This window comes from Colletes gigas, unplaced genomic scaffold (assembly GCF_013123115.1).
Source record: "Colletes gigas isolate AHSC1104 unplaced genomic scaffold, ASM1312311v1 Colletes_gigas_Sc00004, whole genome shotgun sequence".
NCBI lineage: Eukaryota > Metazoa > Arthropoda > Insecta > Hymenoptera > Colletidae > Colletes > Colletes gigas.
In genome coordinates, this window is record NW_025106633.1 from 8,455,318 (window position 1) to 8,477,173 (window position 21,856).

General features: G+C 37.2%; 6 protein-coding genes across 7 annotated transcripts; 4 read left to right on the top strand and 2 right to left on the bottom strand.

The window, feature by feature from the left end:
• Positions 1-36: 36 nt before the first annotated feature.
• Positions 37-761, top strand: LOC122405171 (protein LTO1 homolog). Its single transcript, XM_043409710.1, has 2 exons — positions 37-52; positions 346-761. The coding sequence occupies exons 1-2, from the start codon at positions 37-39 to the stop codon at positions 759-761; spliced, it is 432 nt and encodes a 143-aa protein (XP_043265645.1).
• Positions 762-778: 17 nt separating this feature from the next.
• On the top strand, positions 779-2,563 carry LOC122394836 (methyltransferase-like protein 25). Its single transcript, XM_043391981.1, has 4 exons — positions 779-1,497; positions 1,591-1,942; positions 2,012-2,109; positions 2,190-2,563. Exons 1-4 carry the CDS (start codon positions 931-933, stop codon positions 2,421-2,423), a joined length of 1,251 nt encoding a protein of 416 aa, XP_043247916.1. The 5' UTR covers positions 779-930; the 3' UTR covers positions 2,424-2,563.
• Positions 2,439-3,887, bottom strand: LOC122394837 (cell division cycle-associated protein 7-like). The gene is made up of 3 exons (XM_043391982.1): positions 3,621-3,887; positions 2,806-3,552; positions 2,439-2,724 (listed from the first exon to the last, which is right to left on the bottom strand). The coding sequence occupies exons 1-3, from the start codon at positions 3,678-3,680 to the stop codon at positions 2,566-2,568; spliced, it is 966 nt and encodes a 321-aa protein (XP_043247917.1). The 5' UTR covers positions 3,681-3,887; the 3' UTR covers positions 2,439-2,565.
• A 1,711-nt stretch (positions 3,888-5,598) lies between these two features.
• LOC122405172 (ornithine aminotransferase, mitochondrial-like) lies at positions 5,599-7,799 on the top strand. The gene is made up of 5 exons (XM_043409711.1): positions 5,599-5,789; positions 6,043-6,150; positions 6,372-6,676; positions 6,799-7,129; positions 7,203-7,799. The coding sequence occupies exons 2-5, from the start codon at positions 6,073-6,075 to the stop codon at positions 7,797-7,799; spliced, it is 1,311 nt and encodes a 436-aa protein (XP_043265646.1). The 5' UTR covers positions 5,599-5,789; positions 6,043-6,072.
• A 1,456-nt stretch (positions 7,800-9,255) lies between these two features.
• On the top strand, positions 9,256-11,442 carry LOC122394820 (ornithine aminotransferase, mitochondrial-like). 2 transcript variants are annotated; one of them, XM_043391960.1, is made up of 6 exons: positions 9,256-9,301; positions 9,341-9,761; positions 9,855-10,159; positions 10,606-10,806; positions 10,952-11,177; positions 11,260-11,442. In XM_043391960.1, exons 2-6 carry the CDS (start codon positions 9,386-9,388, stop codon positions 11,424-11,426), a joined length of 1,275 nt encoding a protein of 424 aa, XP_043247895.1. In that variant the 5' UTR covers positions 9,256-9,301; positions 9,341-9,385; the 3' UTR covers positions 11,427-11,442. The 2 variants fall into 2 exon arrangements, with proteins under 2 accessions (XP_043247895.1, XP_043247896.1); XM_043391961.1 differs by lacking the exon at positions 9,256-9,301 and having other exon boundaries at positions 9,343-9,483; positions 9,588-9,761.
• A 110-nt stretch (positions 11,443-11,552) lies between these two features.
• Positions 11,553-13,709, bottom strand: LOC122394819 (zinc finger protein 761-like). The gene is made up of 3 exons (XM_043391958.1): positions 13,505-13,709; positions 13,291-13,416; positions 11,553-13,205 (listed from the first exon to the last, which is right to left on the bottom strand). The coding sequence occupies exons 1-3, from the start codon at positions 13,655-13,657 to the stop codon at positions 11,571-11,573; spliced, it is 1,914 nt and encodes a 637-aa protein (XP_043247893.1). The 5' UTR covers positions 13,658-13,709; the 3' UTR covers positions 11,553-11,570.
• Positions 13,710-21,856: the final 8,147 nt, after the last annotated feature.

Consider the following 21,856-nt stretch of genomic DNA (forward strand, 5'->3'; position numbering starts at 1 on the left):
TATAACCTTAATTGAAAATACTTATTCTAAGAGGAAATGACTCTGACGATTGGTAAACATGGTCTTGCGCGATTTTCAACATGGCGGATCAATGTTTTCCAATATTTGGTGGTATTTAAGTTCTGAACTTTGATTATAACCTAATATAGACGAACTCGTATATCAAGTTAAATTATTTGACTTTCATTGAGTATGTATATAATGTAAAACATTGTGAACGAAAGCTCATTAAGTACAGTTAAGGGGCAATTTAATATTTTACCATGTTACAGGTAGTTTTTATGAAGATAGTACATAAAAAGATCTTTTCCCCTATTATTCTAATTATATTTTATGTATTTTCAGGAACAATAAGTATGTCTGATAAGGAAGATGTCGATATAAATAAAGAATTTGAAAATTTATTGTTTGCCGAAGAGAATGCTCACAACTTAGGTTACAAAGAAGGTTATGAAACTGGAAAGAAACAATTAATAAAGGGATTTCATCTTGGGTATCATAGAGCCAGTTTATTAGGTGCACAGTTAGGATATTACAGTGGTGTCTTGGAACAATATTTGAGTACAAACAAGTCCAATTCAGAGAAAGCTGTAACTATTGCAAAAGAGCTTCTACAAGATATTTATAATTTTCCTAGATGCAACAAAGATACCGTGGACATTTTAAAAATCATGGATGATATCAAATTTAAATATGCCAAATTTTGCTCGTTAACAAAAATGTCTTCATTGTATCCAGAAATGGACAAACTTGATTTTTAATTAAACAAAAATACCCATGTTCGTATAAATATAAAAGAAAAAGATAATGTTACTATTCGAACCTTGTAATATTTTTTATTTTTGATAATTGCGTTAAGGCTACTGTTCCTTGAAAACAATTTATCCTCGATAATATGGTATTATATTTAATACCACGCAGATTATAGTTATGTATGTCAAACACTTTGACAATGTTTTAAGTTTTATAAATACCTATCACAAATTAATAAATTGCCATATAGTTGATTTTATCACTGAGAATTTATGGGAAACATGCTTACCGGATGCGTTAAGATCAGAACTGGAAAAAGATAAAATAGATTGCACTTGCTGGACAGAAAATGAGAGCCACCCCGCTCTTAATAATTTTATGAAGTCAGCAAAGCGTCTTTCTTTGCAATCATGTTCTGTAGAAATAACTCCAAATGATCTAGCAGACATACTACCAAATATTAAGAATATAAATAAATGTAAATGCAAAAGTACAAAAACAGAATTTATGAATGCTAAGAAGTCGCACGAAGTTGAATCCCTTGGAAACATTATTGGTACAGTAGCAACGTCGACCGGTAGCCTCGTAATAGACGCCGGCGCCGGTAAAGCATACTTATCAACGTTTTTAGCCGAGAATCATAAAGTTCCTGTCCTTGCTATAGACTGTTCCCAATCGTGTTGGAAGGGAGCAATTTGTAGGCAAAAAAAATTAAAGAAGAAAATGAAATATTCTCAAAGTTTGGTACTAACGATACCTTGATATACAGTATATACATTTTTACATAACTGTAACATTTGAATGTGCGTAATATAGGTGAAATGTACTTCGTTTTAGGTTCGATACGTAGTCGAAGAAATAAATGAAAAAACAGATTATGCAAGAATGGTAAAAGAAAATTTTTGTGATTGGAATTTAGATAGGAATCTTGTATTAACAGGTTTACATACTTGTGGTTCCCTTACTCATTCGATTATCGAAACATTCTTAGCTACGGATGATATTCATCTTTTGTGCATTGTGCCTTGTTGTTATCATTTAACGAACGAAACTTTCAACAAAAGAATAAATTTTTCCAAAAATGCTAGAATGTTAGCCCAGCAATCCATTGAGAGAAGCACAGAAAACAAATTCGTGTCTTCCTCGCTATTCTACAGGGCAGTTTTACAAGTGATCCTTCACTCTATAGGTATAATCTTCTTTAAACTGATTTAATTTTGTTTGCATTTGTTACAGTACTTTTTGTTTTGTTTAATAGGTATTTACAATGCTAGAGTAGGTCGCAGGGGTCCTTCGCACGATTTTGTCAGTTACGCTCAATGGGCATTCTCAAGAATTGGCGTAGAATCGGGAAAGGTATAACAGTAATAATATTATGAGTATACATATTTATCTATTTAAAACGATGTTATAGAAGAAACTGTTTGCCTCTTTAGATACCATCCTTGGAGAAATTAGAAAATACATATCAATTCTACGTACATTTAACAAAACGATTTTGTACATTCCAAATGTTAAGGGTACATATGGGCCTTGTGTTGGAAGCAGCCATTATGTTGGATAGAATAATATTTTTACAAAAGAGTAATCAATGTTCCAAAGTTGCTATTTTGCGTTTATTCGATCCCGTTTTGTCACCAAGGCATTACGGTATTATCGCAATAAAATAATGTAAAAGTATTAAGGAAGGAGAAGATGAAAAAAGTTCGTTTCATACACAGTATAATTACTTTAAACAGTATATTTGATAGCAAAAATAAATTCGTTGATATTTAATCGTTACGATAGTTAAATTATTTTGAATGATTGGAATCACGTGTCATCAATTTCAGTGGACTTGAGATAGTCCATAACGGATGAATATCCTTCCCCATGTGCCACAGGAGCTAAAATACCTGTGGGACGTAAACCGCTTCTTGTTCTACATATGCTGCAGTTACACAGACCACGGCACGGCGGACAAGCCCAATTCTGTAAATTTTTAATGGTCAGAGGAGAAAAAATGAAAACAAGTGAACGAAAATACAATAATAATGTAAGCAAAATACATACAGGGTCTTTTAATGCTTTAACAGCGCTTTCGCCATATCTTCCTTTTAAACACGGTCCACAAAATTGACCCCTAACACCGATGCACTCTCCCGATCGACACACTGTTTTTGTATCTAAAGTTTTCTGTCTGCACTGATGACAACTAGTTCCATTAACGCTACTATAATCTTTCGAAGAACTTTTCTCTGCTATATTATTTAGCATGTCTTCTGTAATTTCATCGATGGATGGAATACTGTTTGGATCGTATGGAGATCTGGTTACTTTGTAAACTCTTTTCTTGTTTGGGTAATTGTAAAAATCATTATCATCATCGTCGTCATCGTCATCATCATAATCTTCATCTTCCTGGTCTACATCGCAGACTCCCATTTTCATTAGATCGATCGAGCGTTGAAACGGTTTTGCCCAAGAGAATAAAACATGTAATTTACGTCTATTACCCCTAGGTTCCTCTAAACCTTCATTCTCCTCGTTTTCCTCGTTTTCCTCGTTTTCCTCTCCGTCATTTCTCGATGTACTTGAAATATTTTTGCCTAAATTTTTTGCTCTGCTTCTAGTGTTGTATTTTTTACGAAATCCAAGACGTACATTAATTTTAAAATTATCATCATTAACAGTACCGGAAACAGTTTTACGTCTCTTCCTCGGTGGTTGATTTTCCAAATTATCTGTGTCTTTATATTCTTTTGTTACCTGTTTTGTTTCATTTTTCTGCTCCTTAAAATCTTTAAATATTTCGGCTAACTGTAACGTTAAAGGTGAATAAATTTAATGATACTATTATAGGTTAAAAATATCAAAGGAATACTTACAATAGCGTCCCTTTCGGCTATATTTCTTTTTCGAATGTCGTCGTAATTATCTTCGCTCATATTAAATATTCGTCGTTACACAAACTTTTTAAAGATAGATCAGAAGAAACATTACACGTGAATGACTGGAGACGTTTATTTGAATTCTACCACCGAACAATGTGTAACATCATGGCGCGTCGAACGGTAAATTTGGCGGGTAAAATGTGTACATTCAGCAATTTTATTGAAAATGTTTTTAAATTAAATGTAGTTTTAAATAATAAATTTTATGGATTTTTTAAAGTCTAAATCTTAACTTTTTTCCAGCTAGAACAGAACTTTCCAACTACTACTAATACGTGTACTTACATTGTACCCTCATGTATACCTGCTTGTGTCGGAACCGGTACGTGAATAGTAGGGATATGTCAATAACAAATCTGAGTTTCGATTACAATATTGTGTCATTATAAGTCGTTTGTTCCAAGTACAAGAGCAACTTGCAACAACACAATTCTCTATTTTACGAGTACATAAATTTTGCTCGAGATTTCGGCGGCTTCGATTGTAGTACAATATTTCGGGAAAGAAAACAGAGTCAATCTTTATCACTCTAACGCCCTAAACGAACGAAACTCGCTTCTTTAGTTACTTTATTACTTTATACTATTACACAAATGTTCATACTTTACTAATAAACTAATTATTGTAAGAGACGAAAAAAAGTTACCCCACGGAAATGTGGGGTAACTGAGACGATTCTGAACAACAATTTCCTTTGCAAAAAGGGCGGTTGGGGCTTCGTTTTTTAATTATTAACGAAAAACACTGACCAATCACGGCACGTTCAGGGCCGTTCGAACTCGGAGAGCCAACTAATACAGTTGGAATAATTATTAAATAATTACCATTTCAGATATAATTTAACATTCATTAATATTTTTCTAAAATTAATTTCTGAAAAGTACTAAAAAACGAAGATCTATAAATTCTTAGTTTTTAAGAAATATAAATACAGGGAAAAATTTTAATGGAGGATTTTAGAGGCCAAAATAATTTGTTGATGGAGGCTTCGTTAAAAAGTTATTAACAATTAAATTCAAAAATTTCAAATCGTTCTGGAAAAATTATTTTCGGTTGCGGGGGTCAATTACAATCATTTTTGGTGAATAGACATACCTCCGAAATTCTACGCATTTTCGAGAAAAAAATTCAATACGGGCGGAATTTTAATTATTATTAATTAAATTATATTTATTTAAATAATTTATTTAATTATTTAAATAAAAATTTATCACTTATTTTGGCCTCTAGAATCCCCCCATTAAAATTTTTCCCAGGGTTAGTCGAACACCCTGTATGTTATGTGAAAGGGCTCTTAGACATTTGAAATTTCTTTTGTCGAAGGGTTCGTTACTGCGAAGGGCACCGACTATAGATACATATAGCAAGGACACGATCTGAAATTATATTTTAAGAGGATGCTTCGTCCCAGCATTTTGTCAAATTTTTACAACTTTCAACAACTTCTTATCTATGTTTGTGCATAGGAAAAATATTCATTCCTCGTTGTTATTATTAACAAACAAGTGTGTGACGTATTTCGTACTTTGAACCAGTAAAATGTGATTCTGCACTCATAGATAAGCTACCGCCAGCGGTACCTTATCATTCTTGATTTTGTCGATAAGAGTGCCCACAAAGATTTCTGGTAGGTAAGCATCTTCATTTATTTATTAGTCCATAAAAGTTACCGTGTTTATTTCTAATACGAACGATAAAAAAATAATTTATAATTGTTTTAAACGAGAATTGATACAATTCAAAAACGTAGTGATAATCCGTAAACGAGACAATTTTCTTATCGTGTTTACTTTCGAATAAATTTGGTCAACGTTTTCGAAAGTCCAGTACCGAAACGATTTCGGCACACTGTCGATATCGTTCTGCTTATCTTCGATACGGGCAACGTATAATGTGATTGTAAGCTCCGACGAGGATTGAGGTGTGACAAGACCAAACGCGTGTTGAAACATTCAGTCTTCCGTATTCCTTCGAATTTATTTGACTCCGGCCGGTAATACGTACATTCGCGAATACACTCTCGAATAATACAATTCGAAATAAATAATACGATTCGTTAAACAGTTAATACAATATAAGCTCACTGGCTGACGATCTACGGAAGTAACGACGTATAATATGTAATTCGAACGAACCAGAGTCGTCGTCGATATATTGTTTTGCTGTAGTGATAACGATTTTTTTTGTCCCCACCTCCCCGATAAACACTAATACTCTCGCTGATAATGTTTTTTTTTCACCGAATTTTAACAAGAGTTATGCACCTTTCGAGACGGCACTACATATATTGTTTAGCGTTCGCAGATAACACAATTTTCACTTCACCAAAATGATACGTTACATTTTTATTTTATAGATAAACCGTGAAGAATTATTTTCGACACCAATGGAACCTTTGACACGAATCATGTTTCGTAAGGCAGGAGGAATTTCTAAAGGAAAACTTTTGAATCTGTTCTGTCAGGTAAGAAAGCTGCAGCCAGTGTCGGATTTGCATGGAAGTAAAAGAAATATTTTTTAACCTATTGAAAAGACTTTTCCAGTATGTTTGTTAAATCAAAGTAAGACTCGGTAAATTGGAAGTCGCATCAGGGTACCGGTGACTCTAACTCCGACCCCTGGCGGTAGACGTGAAAGTAGCTCGCGGGAAAGTAGTATAGTAACTTTACGAAAGTAACATTACAGAACGAGAAGAACTGTCGTACGATCACGTCGCAAGAAGTGTTCGAACGAGAATCGAAGTATGGCGCCCATAATTATCACCCCCTTCCCGTTGCGTTATGCAAAGCCGAGGGTGTATTTATGTGGGACGTCGAGGGAAAACGGTACTTTGATTTCCTGAGCGCTTATTCCGCCGTGAACCAAGGCCATTGTCATCCAAGGATCTACAAGGTTCTGGTCGAACAGGCGAAGGTTTTAACCTTAACCTCGAGAGCCTTTTATTCCGACACGTTGGGCAAATTCGAGGAATACGTTACGAAACTCTTCGGGTATGTAACTTGGTTTCTCGACCACTTGATACGGTTATATCGTAATCGACAGAATTATCCAAATATACGGACAAATTATTTTTAACCTACTTGATACGAGTACGTTGTAATCAATTGTCCAGATATCAGAAATGGCTGCCGATGAACACTGGAGTGGAAGGTGGCGAAATCGCGTGCAAATTGGCGCGCAGATGGGGTTACACGTGCAAAGGTATACCGGACAATCAGGCGAAGATCATTTTCGCTGAAGGTAATTTCTGGGGGAGGACGATGAGCGCCGTGTCCTCGAGCACAGACCCGACCAGTTACAAAGGTTTTGGGCCGTTCATGCCCGGGTTCGAAATAATCCCGTACGACGATCTGGAGGCGCTGCAACGAGCCTTGACCGACCCGAACGTCTGCGCTTTTATGGTAGAGCCTATACAAGGCGAGGCTGGCGTTGTAGTACCAAAGGTATGGCAATATAGGTATAATTTTTGTTGAGTCATCCGATCGCGATAATCTTTAATCTTCGAAATCGTTCAAGGATGGGTACTTGAAAGGAGTCAGGGAACTGTGTACGAAAAACAACGTTCTATGGATAGCAGACGAAGTGCAAACTGGCTTGGCCAGGACGGGAAAACGGTTGGCCGTGGACCACGAGAACGTGAAACCAGACATTTTGATTCTTGGTAAAGCTCTTTCCGGCGGTTTTTATCCGGTCTCCGGTATATTAGCTAACGATCACATAATGCTGACCATCAAACCTGGCGAACACGGTTCGACGTACGGCGGCAATCCGTTGGGATGCACGATCGCCATCGAGGCGCTTCGCGTGTTGGAGGAAGAAAAGCTGGCGGAGAACGCTGATAAGCTCGGTCGGATTCTCAGGGCCGAACTTGGAAAGCTGCCGAAGGACATTGTCACTCTGATCAGAGGAAAGGGACTTCTTAACGCTATCGTGATCAACGAGAAAATCGACGCCATGGACATCTGCGTGAAGATGAAGGACGCAGGCTTGCTCGCGAAACCGACGCACGGACATATAATCAGACTGGCTCCACCGTTGGTCATCAACGAATCGCAAATGCGAGAATGCGTTGATATAATTTCTAAAACTATCATCCAATGCGCCAACGTTTAAGGAAACTCGTCTTTAAGCTGACTCTTCAGTTTTTGTAATTTACAAAAGATCTTGTAAATAAACTTTCATTTTCGATAAATAAGCGCTTTCTTGCGTTCCTTCGTTCTTGGAAATTATTGTATACGACGGCAGAAGATCATTGCACGGTTTCGTTTCTACGAGATAACATTTGCGTATTCCCGTGTTGTTTATAAACCAACGGAGCAAGCAGATATCGTTGAAATTTTATTCCAAGCTTTTTTATTTTTTAGCTCTATCGCTCGATCGATCAATTTAACCATATGTTAACGGAAATTATTTCAGTTAATCAACTTGAACGCGTGTCGTAGATTAAAATCATGTAAAAATATGTAACTTTGTAAATATTTTTTACGATTTTATCGATCTCTTCGCCCGCACTAAGCTAATCGATAATCTTGTTATTCTGTGATACTGTATATTATTCTCAGATGCTTGTTAATCTATACATATTTTTATGATTACGTTAATCTTGTTTGATCTTTTATACAACGGGGCATCGGTTTCCGTAAATAAATAAATAAATAAATAGGTATAGAGCGCGGAGACACCGTTCGGTTGCATTCGTCGAAGCCGTTATCTTCTTAACACTGCAGAGGGAGAAAAATTGACCAATCGGTTGAACGTCGGCTATTAATAGCCCAACGCGATACGGTCCTATCCTCTATTATTCGATCAGTGTTTGTTTCATCGTTTAACAGACATCAGACATTGAGTCAAATACAATGTTATCGTGTTTGACGAGACGTACACTCGCGACTTCCAATCGCGAATCAATTTGTTCTGGGACACGGTAATGTGCGCCTATCATACAAGCGGCAAGAATTACAAATCGAACAATGGCGCGACGCATAATCGATCCCCATGTTATCGGATATTAACTGTAAGATAGCTGCAAGAACGGTCGATAAACGATAAGGAACGGAACCATATTTTTTATCGGATAATTTTTATCTTCGTCGTGATCTCTATAATACATTCCGGTCTTGTTATTAACAATGATATTATCGTGAATTTATTCCTTGTTCGCGACGCGCCTGTTCGTACGACAATGAATATTTTTCCCGTTCCAGTTATCGCGCGTACGATTCAGTACTAAAAATGTTACGAAAAAGAAACAAAAAGAAACAAAAAAAAAAAAAGGAAAACTGAAAGAAAAACATGTTTCCGTTCGTTGCATTCCTCCGTGTACATCGTATCGGATTAGTCTGTTGTTCGTTGTTTTTCTGTTTGCCTTAGCACGTTGGCGCCGCAATAAACGACGTTTCCCAACACTTTATTATCAGATACGACTTGACGGATTTCACCGCAGTATTTATTCTAAATCCTCTCGTCGTATCAATTGTATACAAAAATATTCCATGTAAATACGTAATACAACTCCCCTACTCCTTCGCGCGTCGATATAAAGGAAAGATTTACTGGGAAATTACCCACAGTTTGTTTTATCGCATCAGGCGTGCGACACTGCCCTTTGTCCCTTATCAAGGAAACCGCGATCTTCGTCGTTCGTTCTAGCCACTGTTGACCGTTTCAGGGATCGTTAGCGTTTATCGTAGACTGTTAACATGCAACCGGCCAGGTCGAGAATCTTCGGTTCGACGAGGGAGCTGGGCTCGTTGAAGAGATTTCTGAGCTCGCAGGAGCTGATGGCCCGCGACAAAAAGTACGGCAGCAAACATTTCGAGCCTCTTCCGGTGGTTCTCGTGAAAGGCGAGGGTGTTTGTTTGTGGGACGTTGACGGGAAACGTTATCTTGACTTTCTGGCAGGTTTTTCAACCGTTAATCAGGGTCACTGTCACCCACGTTTGGTAAAAGTAATGAGAGACCAAGCGGGGATGCTCACGCACATCTCCAGAGCATTTTACTCGGAACAACACGGCGAATTGGGAGAGTATCTGACCAATCTGTTGGGATGGGAGAAATTCCTACCGATGAACACCGGTACGTAAACAGAGGAAAATGTATTCGACACGTGGCTCGCTGAGGAAGAGAAGAGCAAACGTTTACGATCGAGTCTCCTATACGTTGTTGCAGGCGTAGAGGCGTGCGACACCGCCGTCAAGGTAGCAAGACGTTGGGGATACAAAGTCAAGAAACTGCCCAACGAACAAGCGACCGTCGTTTTCGCGAAAGGCAACTTTTGGGGCCGTTCCATCGCTGCGTTGTCGGCCTCCACGGACCCGAAATGTTTCACCGATTTCGGCCCATACGTGCCCCGTTTCGACAGGGTGCCGTACAACGATCTCAAAGCCTTGGAGCAAAAGTTTAAGGAGGACCCGACCGTTTGCGCGTTCATGGTTGAGCCGATTCAAGGGGAAGCCGGAGTCGTGGTGCCCAGCGTAAGTTAAATTGCCGAGAGCCTTGCAATACAGGTCAGAGTTACTTACTTTTCACCCTTTTCTTGCACACAAAGTACAACATTGCTAAGTTTCATCACAGGTCCGCTAGTTCAACAGATAAACTTAATCAGTGAGGCTTATCTAGTAAATTATTCCTTAAACGTGACGTTGTTCGTTCCTTCAACAGTTTCCGCTTACTCTGTACTTTACTAACATATAATTAATTTGAACTTGAACCGCTTGAACGATTAACAACGTCACGTTTAGGGCCATGAGGCGTTGGATAAGACTTATCGACGTGTTCAGCCAACAGATTGGAATCAAAATGTAACCATATATTGCCCTCTGTACTTATTAATCCACCGTGAAAGCCTACGAATTTCTTAACCATCTTAGATGGATCCTCTTTATGGACAATTTGTTTGCGAGTGAAAAACTTTTTGCAGGACGGTTACCTGAAAGGCGTACGGGATCTGTGCACCAAGTACAACGTTTTATGGATCGCCGACGAGGTTCAAACTGGTTTGTGCAGAACGGGGAAACGATTGGCAGTCGACTACGAGAATCAAAGGCCGGACATTCTCATTCTGGGGAAGGCATTGTCCGGAGGACTTTATCCCGTATCCGGAATTTTAACGGACGAGAAGGTGACTCGCCACGCGCTAACTATTTTCCTGCTCGTCGGCCAAAAACAATAGTCTTTCGATCGTTTATTCGTGGTACCTGAAAAAAGAAATTGTGTTAAAAGATATCGTGTTTCTTTCGACTAAAGGAAACTAACGTTCTCGTCAGATAATATCCTGCTTGGAGGCTGGCACGCACGGCAGCACTTTCGGCGGGAATCCGCTCGGTATTAGAATCGCCTTAGAGGCGGTGAAAGTTTTAGAAGAAGAGAATCTCGCAGAAAATGCAAGAAAGCTCGGAGAGGTTCTACGACAGGAATTACAAAAATTGCCAAAGGACATAGTGACGGAATTCCGCGGCCGCGGTTTGTTGAGTGGTTTAGTGATCAACAAAGGTATTTATAGAAACTCGTTCGAAGATACGAGACACTGTGCGAATGTCCTGTTTCATATTCTAATCTGCCATTTTTCTTTCAGATTTTGCCGAAGGCTGGGATATCTGTTTGAAGTTGAAAGAAGCGGGTTTGTTGACCAGACCAGCCCACGGGCAAATATTGAGGATATCCCCACCACTTACTATTACGGAAGAGCAACTTAGAGAAGGGCTGAACATAATAACCACTGTCCTCATGAGTTACAAATGATGTACCGACTGTATCTCGTTGTACGAAGCATTCGCTTGTATCGCAGCTGCGTTAAGTACAAATAATGATGAAAGAAAAGGAACAGTAATAGAAAGCCATGTTTGTAAAATGTGTTTTTAATGATAAATATAAAACTCACGAGAACTACATATGCGACTCGTGCCTCTTCAAATGCCTCGTTAAACTAAACGCTTGCGAGAACAGCTGATCGCACTGATGGCACTTGTACGCCTTGGCGCCGGTATGCAAAGTTAAATGTCTCTTTAAATGATTCGCTAATTTGAACCGCTTCCCACACAATCGGCACTGATGTTGCCTGAGAGACGCGTGCGATGCTTCGTGATTCTTTAAATGACTAGACTGCGAGAAACGCTTCCCGCACGTTTTACATTCGAAGGGTTTCACTTTGGTGTGGATCCTCAAATGTTCCACGAGGTTGCCTTTCTGAACGAAACATTTGTTGCAATATTCGCACTTGTGCAGCCTCGTGCCCTTGTGCGTTCGCAAATGAATTTTTAGGTTGTACGTTTGGCTGAATCTTTTATCGCATATCTCGCACTGTACCAATCCTTTCCCGGTATGAAGTCTTTCGTGAGCTTTCAGGTTTTTCAGCAAACGAAATCTTTTTTTACAGTTAACGCATTCGAAACTTTTGCTCCCCTCGTTTCCCGCGTCGTTGGTATCCCGTTTGTGGGTTTTCATGTGTTCACGCAGGTACGACGGGTACGCGAATATTTTATCGCAGACTTTGCATCGATGCACGTTGGTTTTCGTGTGCAATCGCATGTGAGCGTTCAGCTTACTTTTAGACGAGTACGCTTTCTCGCAATTCTGGCATTTAAACGGTTGTTGGCCGGAATGCGACAATTGGTGCGTCAATAATTTCGATCTTTGGGAGAACAATTTAGAGCATACCTCGCACTTGTACTTTTTCGATTGCACGCTTCCCGGATTTTCTTCTTCGATTTGTTCCTTGTAATCGAGATTCGGTGGACACAACTGATATCTGTCGATTTCCTCTCTGCTATCCGTACGCTCGAGATCTTTCGTAAACCTTAACCCGCGAGCATCGAGTATGTCGCTTTCGGGATGCATCGTCGTATTTTGCATACGTTGAGGACTGCCGCTTTGTACTTCCTCCAGATCTATATTTACGGAGAAGCTCAAATTCTGTATTTCGTTGTTATCGTTTGTCGTGGATCTCTGATACGATAAATTTTGAATAGAATTATCGACAGAATTAATAGATCTTTCGTAGCTTAAATTCTGAGGAATCTGATTGGAATTCTCGCAGATATCTATATTTTCATTGTCGCAAGATATGTCTATGTTTTCCGTACTATGGGCGATATTGTGACTCATCAATTGGGTCCTATTGGTAAATGTGTGATTGCACAAAGAACAGTGCAAAGCACAAGCTGCTCGGCTAGGATTTTCCCCATTTATAGGAATCATTTGCATCATGTTTGGTCTAATCAAAGGAGACAATTGTGTATTTTGAACACCTTCTGTGGTCAGATTAGAGCTTAAGTGGCTAAAATTGAAGTTAATATACGGATTCTGAGATTCGACTATGTGCATGTGTTGCACAGGTATGTTGTCTTGTATGTATGGTAAATGTAATCGGCTGTGAGCACACAGTTCCTGATAGCTCATAAATACAGCACCGCATTCTATACACTTTAATGTTTTATGCGAATTCTGAAGTGGAACAAATCCTTGGTTCTGTTGATACAATTTACATCCGGATACTGTGGCATACGATGTTAGACCAGAGACCTATGAAAGTAACGCATATTGTAACGCCTAATATTCTCAAAGTTCTACTTTAAAGGTTTATGTTACGAAAATTCAAAGGAATTACCTTTAAAGCAGCTTGCCTCAGTGCTCTATCCGCTGCACGACATTGTTCCCTGTACAGAAGAGCAGATTCTGCTCTGGTTACACAGCGGTCACACATTTTCTCTGGTAGACCATCGCCTTGCCAAACCTAATGAAATACGCATTTGACGCGTATAAAATCAGTTTTGTAATCGTGCTAACTATATAACTGTGAGCTCGATGAAAGTATTTATTACTTCTAGACACGACAGAGACCGCAACTTGGCAGCAAGAGAGGAACCAGCTGGTCCCACGAATAAGCAAACCATTTTATCGCCATCCTCTCTTAAACATGTACGGCATAATTTACTGATATTTTCACTGTCGATTTCTTTCGTCACGATAAACATTGTAGCTTATCGTTAAGCGACTAAATACCTTCGTGATTTCTAGGTTATACTATTGTTTTGAAACTTTTAAAAATTATATAGGAATTGTTTGAATATTTCATCACTAGATGACGAAACGAACAATCATTTTCTAGTGAATTTAATTATCAAGTTGTATATAGGCAGTTTTTTGCAACCCACTGTAAAATTTGGAATGAAAATGTCTAAGCTTACGGATGGATATTTTATATTATGTAAAGTTCTTTTCAACCACACATTTTAATATGTATCGAGACCTATGATGAATTGAAAAATAAGAAACAGAATCAATGGGTATTTGAAAAACATGTACATATTTTTTATTAGTTTAAATATTATGGGACTTAGTAAACAATTTAAATTTAATTTAAGTAGTACGACGACCTAGTACAGAATATTGAAAAGACACTGGAAACGCCACATTTTACCGATCAGGAGTTACCAATGTTATATCATTTATGCTATTGCCATTTTATATCTCGTTTGTAATTCTATGTTGTCTGTAGTTCATGCCCCACGAACTGAAGTACCGACTACGCTAACAATTATAGTTTTTACTTTTTAAAAACAATATACATAATATCATTTTCATGTAAATTATTTAATGTACTGTTAGAGACTTTACTTATCAGTTCTGGCCAAACTAGCGAGTAACACAGAGAGAGAGAGAGTGATCGTCGATACAAAGTCATTATAACAACGATTATTAATTATTAATTATATATAGTGTTTGTTATTCGTACTGTGATTTTAATTTGAACCAAAAACCAACAAACTTCAACAGTTTTTGTTGATGTAATTTTACATAATGTACATTTTTTATAAATGCAAAACTATTATTGATTTAAAGATGTAAACGCAATTTAAATTCCATACGTAGATTCCGATTGTAATTATGTTTAAAATAATTGATAATTGCTTTTAATTGTAATTCCTCTGTTCCATTTGCGCTGTGTTCTTATTCTTCCCTGGATTGGTAACGTCGTACATGACTGGAAAATTAGTATAAGAGTATACCTAGTCTGTGCTTCCACCTTATGGACGTTCATGGCCCAATCTGACTGCCATACCGACCTGAAAATTCGGAGGTGATTTTAGCGGTCCCTTCGCATGGATAGCGGTCAGTTGAGAAACTCGCTGAATTAGTGTGACAGGCAGCAGCTAGTGCGTGTAAATGCATACCAGTGAAAATTACGAATTATTCGCGATTCCTTGACTAGTTAAAGTTGTAAATAATTTGCTAGAAATCAGTCTAAGCTTCGCGAGATATCGGAGTTTCCCCCACCCCGCCGCCTAACTCGCGAGCATTACCGAGCACAGCGGACGGCCATCATTCATACTTTGACGTCGAGACGTATCGGCGTTCCGCGAGCGAGGTGCGTGTTTCTAACCTGTTGATCTTTCCACTATTACTACTCGCGTATTACTACTTACGATCTCTTGCAATACGGTTTCGATTTAATCATTACTTAATTATAATAACCGTTCGTGTACTTTAATGCATCATTATTTCGTTTCTGTTACAGTCTCCCATTGGAATTCGAAATTATGAAGACTTGTTGAAACCTGTCAAGACGTGTCGACGTTTCGTAACCAACGAAGTATGTATTTCTAACCTTTTGCTATTCCCTCGTTATATTCAATCATTGTTTAATTACGATTTAATTTGTATTTTATTTCTGTTGCAGTCTCTGATTGAAATTCGACACCATGGGAAATTTTATTGGTGCGTAAAGGACGCCATAACAGATGGCAGACGAGTCGACAAATTGTGGAGGGAATATTGGTAACATTTGAACAATTATAGCAAAAATTAACATTCATATTAATATTTATACATTTTTATTGTAGCTTCGTTAAGTTACTCGTTGCAAGCATGATCTTAATTTTGTAGTCGGTCATTGTTAAGATAAAATATTAAAATCGTTAACAAACTTTCTATCTACTTCGATACATATCGAAGTATACAAAAATGGCGTCGGTAGATATTAACGATACATTGAAATAATTTATATTTAACTGTATTCTGATCGCGACTGAATATTTTCGAGTGATATTTATTTAATTGATTGTTTATATTTCTTTATGAATTGTTGTAATTGCAATTTGCATATATATTTCGATGCAAGTTTAAAATAATGTAGTAACTGCGTAGTTGGAATATGCTATTCGAGCATAAATAACTAGCGAACTTTAATTCTTGCAAATTTCGGAATATTTATAAAAATTACGGGATATTCTAACGTTCGATAAATTAAACATAATCATGCTTACAACTCTAATTATGAAACTTGGTGATATATTTATAAATTGAATAATTATTTTCGTAGTTAATATTTTGTCGTTGAAATTCTCATTGATAGAGAATATTTCGCCTTCGTGGCATTGATCTTGTACGGGACAAACTATGTATACAGCAGTACTAAGTAAAACAGTGTTTTCGTTGACGAACTCTAGTAAGAAGAAAAACAAACATCGATAGGCAAAGCACAGACGTGCTTGTTGTATTTCTTGTCTCCTGTCCCTTTCTTTTCAGGACTTTTCTTTCCAGGAAATTTGTTGGCCGAGCGCAATGCGGCCGGTAGAGTCAGTGATCGTGCGTAGCAAACAAGTTTGTTTTTCGGGGCAAAGTGACCCCAAGCTCGTTATCGTTCACGGTGTTAGAGAAACGCGAGAATAGAAGCAGTGTTTCTTACGCGGTATTAAATTATTTCCAGAGCATCGTGGCTCTCTGTTTTCTGAATCGCGATAATAGAGTCATTTGTTCGCCGATTTCAATCTTCGGTCGCGGTAATCTAACTTAACACTTTCCAATCAAATTAATTATTTTTTCAATTTGACATTTAAACTCCTCGTTATCGGAATTAGAATCAGTGCATCACCGAAGAGGATTATTTGGCGATGCTCCACGAGCAATCGATGTAAGTATAAATTTATACTTTGAAATTTTTAATTAAAAATCTCTACAGTTTTACCAATAGATTCTAATTGTTTTCTTACAGTTTTCTTACAGTTTCTGAACTTGATCCTGGGAACCAGCAGCAGTACCCGGGGGGTATCGGGCGGTGGACCACGATCGAACAACGTAAGTATAAATTTATACTTTGAAATTTTTAATTAAAAATCTCGATAATTTTAACAATAGATTATAATTGCTTTCTTATTTTTTATAGCAGGACCATGCAGGGGGCTCTGATTACTTCCACCGGGCAGCAGCAGCATCATCATGCAGTCATCCCAGAGGTTCAAGTTCATCACTCGTAAGTCGCATGCTATTTATGTTCCTCTGGTCCCCAACCATGTTGTAGGATGAAAGATCCGAATCAACACGGGTGACCAGTTGTATACTTAGTATTTTTGACGAGTTAAGTGACCCATGAATTGTATTTTTTTAGTGCAGGCTAGGGTCTTCTTGCACTCGCGGTTTTTAATGTTATCAATAAATATTGCACAATATGATTATTACACAATTTTGATACAATATATGAAATATGTTTATTATATGAATTAAATAATTGAATAGAATATGAATTAATATAATGTGAAAACATTATATTATACGATTGAGTAAAATATCTTACATTATCAATATAATTATTAAATATTCGTTTTATCAATTAATACATCATATGATGTATTTTACGTGCAAGAAGGCGTTTCGCGACTGGTCGATTCTCAACTCAAACGAACACGCATGTTAATTTTATTTTTTTTTAAATTTACTTTGACGACAGAATCGACCAAGGTTAATTGAATATTTTGAATAATAATTTAACAAATTTATTTCAATTTGCAAAGTAAATTATTTTATCATTAAATTTTTATTAAAGTCTTACATTTTACACAATTAAATTTCAGTCACTTTTTCTTGAATAATAATATCTTTCAATGTTAACGTATTTTCTTGTTGATATATTATATATAACGAGTCGAGTCATTTTAACTGAGAATAGATACCGTTTAGTTAATTATTAATAATCAGTTCTAGTCAGGATTTTCAGGATACTTTTCCGTGTTCGTTGCCTAAGTTCGTGCACATGCCCAAGTGTTATTTGCACGAGCGAAGGCAACGGGGCACGATGACTTAGTTCGTAACATTTATATTAATAATTTATCCGTGCGACTGACAATGCTAGTGTATCGTGCACGATGTACTGTCCACATATGTGTGTTTGTGGTTAGGATGTGGAAGTGCATCGTTTCAAAAGTTTATTACAATTCAGATACAGAATTTTTTCACATTGGATTCATAACAATCACAATAGTAATATTAAACTTATAGTTGTTATTTACTTGGCAATTGTTCGTATTGCATATTAGTCAATAATATTGCAAAATGCATAATGAATTAGCTTTTCAATCTTATATGATCATATATAGAGTATATTTTAATAAAGACTATATTAGATATATTAAAATGTTTTACATAAATAATAAAAGTACGCAATGGTCACTAGCTTTGTCAGTCCACTGCAAAAACTGGTACGTACACAATTAGAGTATGAATGAGGTTGTGTCCGGGTGTCGGAGGAACCCCGGGGAGTCCTCTCTAGTTTAGGTCGCGCCCGGACATTCAGAATGAGAACCGTGGAGTGTTTGTTTGAGAGTCTGAGTTTTGCAATTTTTTAAATATAGGGTTAGGTAGGTAGGTAACTTATTCTCTGGTGTGTGTGTGTTTAAACGTAAGTAGGTAGGGTCAGGGCAGGACTGTCCACATTAGTAATTCGGGTAGGCGCGTTTTCGCGTGGCAGTTCTGTTCCTGTAGTTACGATTTCGAGAGTAGAAATTTTGCTGATTCAAACGGTGTACTTGTGCCGTTTGTTTCGGCTTTATTTTCGACTCCTCGAATCGCGCGACTCTTAAAGTCGCTCTCTCGCGCTCGCGGTCGTGATCAGGTCCCTTTCGAAACGTTCGTCCCGCTCGAGATGACCACGTATGCTCTTGCAACAATTCGTACATTGTTGGAAGACTACGTATTGCACGAAATCTCGAGCCCGGTCTTTCGTAAGTTTCAGGCATCGGCAGGACCGCCGAAGAAAGAAAAGGCTCTCGATGAGCCGAAGAGGCCCTGACAAACTGTCTCAAGAGCGGGCTACAACAAATGGCTTTTCATCTTCATCCTCGGATGAGAATGGAAAGTCATTCCTCTTACTACTATGTCACTTAACTCGTCCGTAGTTGTAGTTAGTTTATTTTTCTGGCTGGCTCACGTATGCATGTACCTGATGGTACATGATTGCACCATACATGCCAGCCATCCCTCCCCATAACTCGCGGTTATGATGTACATAGAGTTGCGAATATCCAATAATCGCGTTTGCTTTTAGAGTTGCGAATTGTTATTTTTCGCGTTTCCTTTTCAGGGTAGTGTTGCGAATAATTACCATTCGCGATTGTTTTCATACAAACTTAGGTACCGGGAGTTTGCTTTAAAAGTAGCGTTGCGAATTATCGATAAACGCGATTGCTCGTAGAGTTGCGAATTACCATTCTTCGCGTTTCCTTTTCAGGGTAGTGTTGCGAACAATCACGATTCGCGTTGCTTTTTTACTCTTTTATACATATAATGGACCATCAACCGCGTTTGCAATTTTCATAGTATAAATTAGCGTTGCGATCTTGATCAATCGTGCGATTTTCCTTTAGAGTTGCGATATTTTCAATGCCCAAATTCTACCCCAGTTGTAGTACTAGTAGTAGTTAGTTTATTTTGTGGCCAGTACATGTGCATGCACATGTACCAATAGCCCCTGATTAAAGTTAGAGTTGCGAATAATGTACAATGTCCGCGTTTGCTCGTAGAGTTGCGAACAAATATTTATCGCGTTGATATATTAGTGTTGCTCATAAACACGATTCGCGATTGTCTTTACGCAAACCTAGGAACCGGGCGTTTGCTTTAAAAATAGCGTTTCGAATTATTAGTAAACGCGATTGCTGTTACAGTAGCGAATTACTATTTTTCGCGTTTGCTTTTCAGGGTAGCGTTGCGAATAATTACCATTCGCGGGTTGCTTTTATTCTTACAAGTCGCGTTTGGAATTTTTCTATTATAAATTAGCGTTGCGATTGTTGATTTATCGCGTTGTTGCCCCGTAGTGTTGCGATATTTAAAACGTCTAACTTCATCCCCATATGTGCCACTCTATTGTAGTTTGAAGTAGCTTGATGTAGTTAGATTATTGTGTGCATGTATGTTTCCAGCTACAACCGAAGACGCCAGCACCTGATCCAGCGTTTTTGGGCAACGCGATTTGCATTAGCGTTGCGAAACATAAATATATTTCCATCAAACATAGAGTCGCGAATATACAATAATCGCGTTTGCTCGTAGAGTTGCGAATTCCTATTTTTCGCGTTTCCTTTTCAGGGTAGCGTTGCGAATTCCACACGCGATTGCTTTTATCGTTATTTAAGAATAGCGTTGCGAATCAACCGATCGGTTTGCTCTTAGCGTTGCGAATTACTATTTTTCGCGTTTACTTTTCAGGGTAGTGTTGCGAATAACCACCATTCGCGGTTGCTTTTATCGTTAGAAATCGCGTTTGGAATTTTTCTATTATAAATTAGCGTTGCGATCTTTACTTGTCGCGTTTTTTATTAATTAGAGTTGCGATTCAATGCCCAAAAGCTGGCCAAAACGCTGGCCACTGAACCAGGATCATCAGAAAGCAACCTGGGATTTTGCAAAGCCTCGAATGGCTCAACGTCTTTATTAAAATTAGTGTTGCGCATGATTTAATATGGGTGCACGCGATTTAATTAATAAAGGAACCCTGCGTGGTTCATTTTACGTATAACAAGCACCATTCGCGTATAGTTTTTTATTTTATAAATTAGCGTTGCGAAAGAAAGACTGGTCCACTCACGGGTTGTTTGAATTTAACACGAGTGGACGTTTATTCCAACTATCTGAAACGAAAATACTGCTTGAAAGTACTGTTGTAAATAGACCAATTGTTTTATTCTTTCTAACTTGTTAAAATCTGTAATTTATGTGAATGCATTTTTATCACAGCTTTGTGATGCATTCAAAAATGCTGTATTGTGATTAATTTGATTGTAGATTGAATTTATGATTCTAATATATATATATTTATATCACTAATTATTCATTATTAGAGTTGGTAATTTTTACGGGATATAATAACCTTTGAAACTAAATTGTTATTTATAAATAGTGAATTTTTTATAAATATTCCGTATTCTTTGCACAAATCAAAGTTTGTTCGCGATGATTGTTTTAATCGATGGAAAATAGAATGCTTGCATCAAAAGGGTATGCAAATTGCAATTAGATATTTCATATTGAGAGTTCATTTCCGCGTAGAATCAAAATTTTCGTTCGTTATTGCTTTTTCTGTACGAACCTAATTTAGTTCTCAATACAGTAAAATATAATTATTGCAATGTATACGTCTTGAAAATTTTATTTATAACGAATGAATAAAATTTTATCTTAACACTGAGACGAATTTAACTTTTTAATATCAATTTTTACTCGTGGAAGCTTTGGTTCAAATATTAATTTTATAATATCACTTTTGCTATGATTGATTACTATGATCGATTAGTCTATCTTGACGGTATATAATTATTTTTTTTTTGTGTTCATTAATACACTTTCATTTCAGCTGTTAATCCTTTAAACAAGTTCTTGTTACAGAATACATAATCATCGAAGAATGGAAGTGCAAATGGTACACGGATTCCATCTTGATTTCTCTTAGAGAGATTTTTCATACAATTCTATTTATTGTCTGAGTTTATGTTTCAGGGAAACATCGTGGGATTAACCAAGACACCAAGAAGAAATTATTTCCTCATATTTCTTCGTTTTATATGACTTATATTTATTGGATATGAGTTTTTGTTTCAGGGAAACATCGTGGGATTAACAAAGACACCAAGAAGAAATTATTTCCTCATATTTCTTCGTTTTATATGACTTATATTTATTGGATATGGGTTTTTGTTTCAGGACAACATCGTGGGATTGTCGAAGACCTCAAGAAGAAAATATCTTGTCATATCTTCGTTTTATATCGGTTATATTTATTGTATATGAGTGTATGTTTTAGAAAAACATCGTGGGATTGACGAAGACATCAAGAAGAATATATTTCCTCGTATTTCTTCGTTTCCACAGATTGCGTTAGAATATAAGTAAAAATGTATATA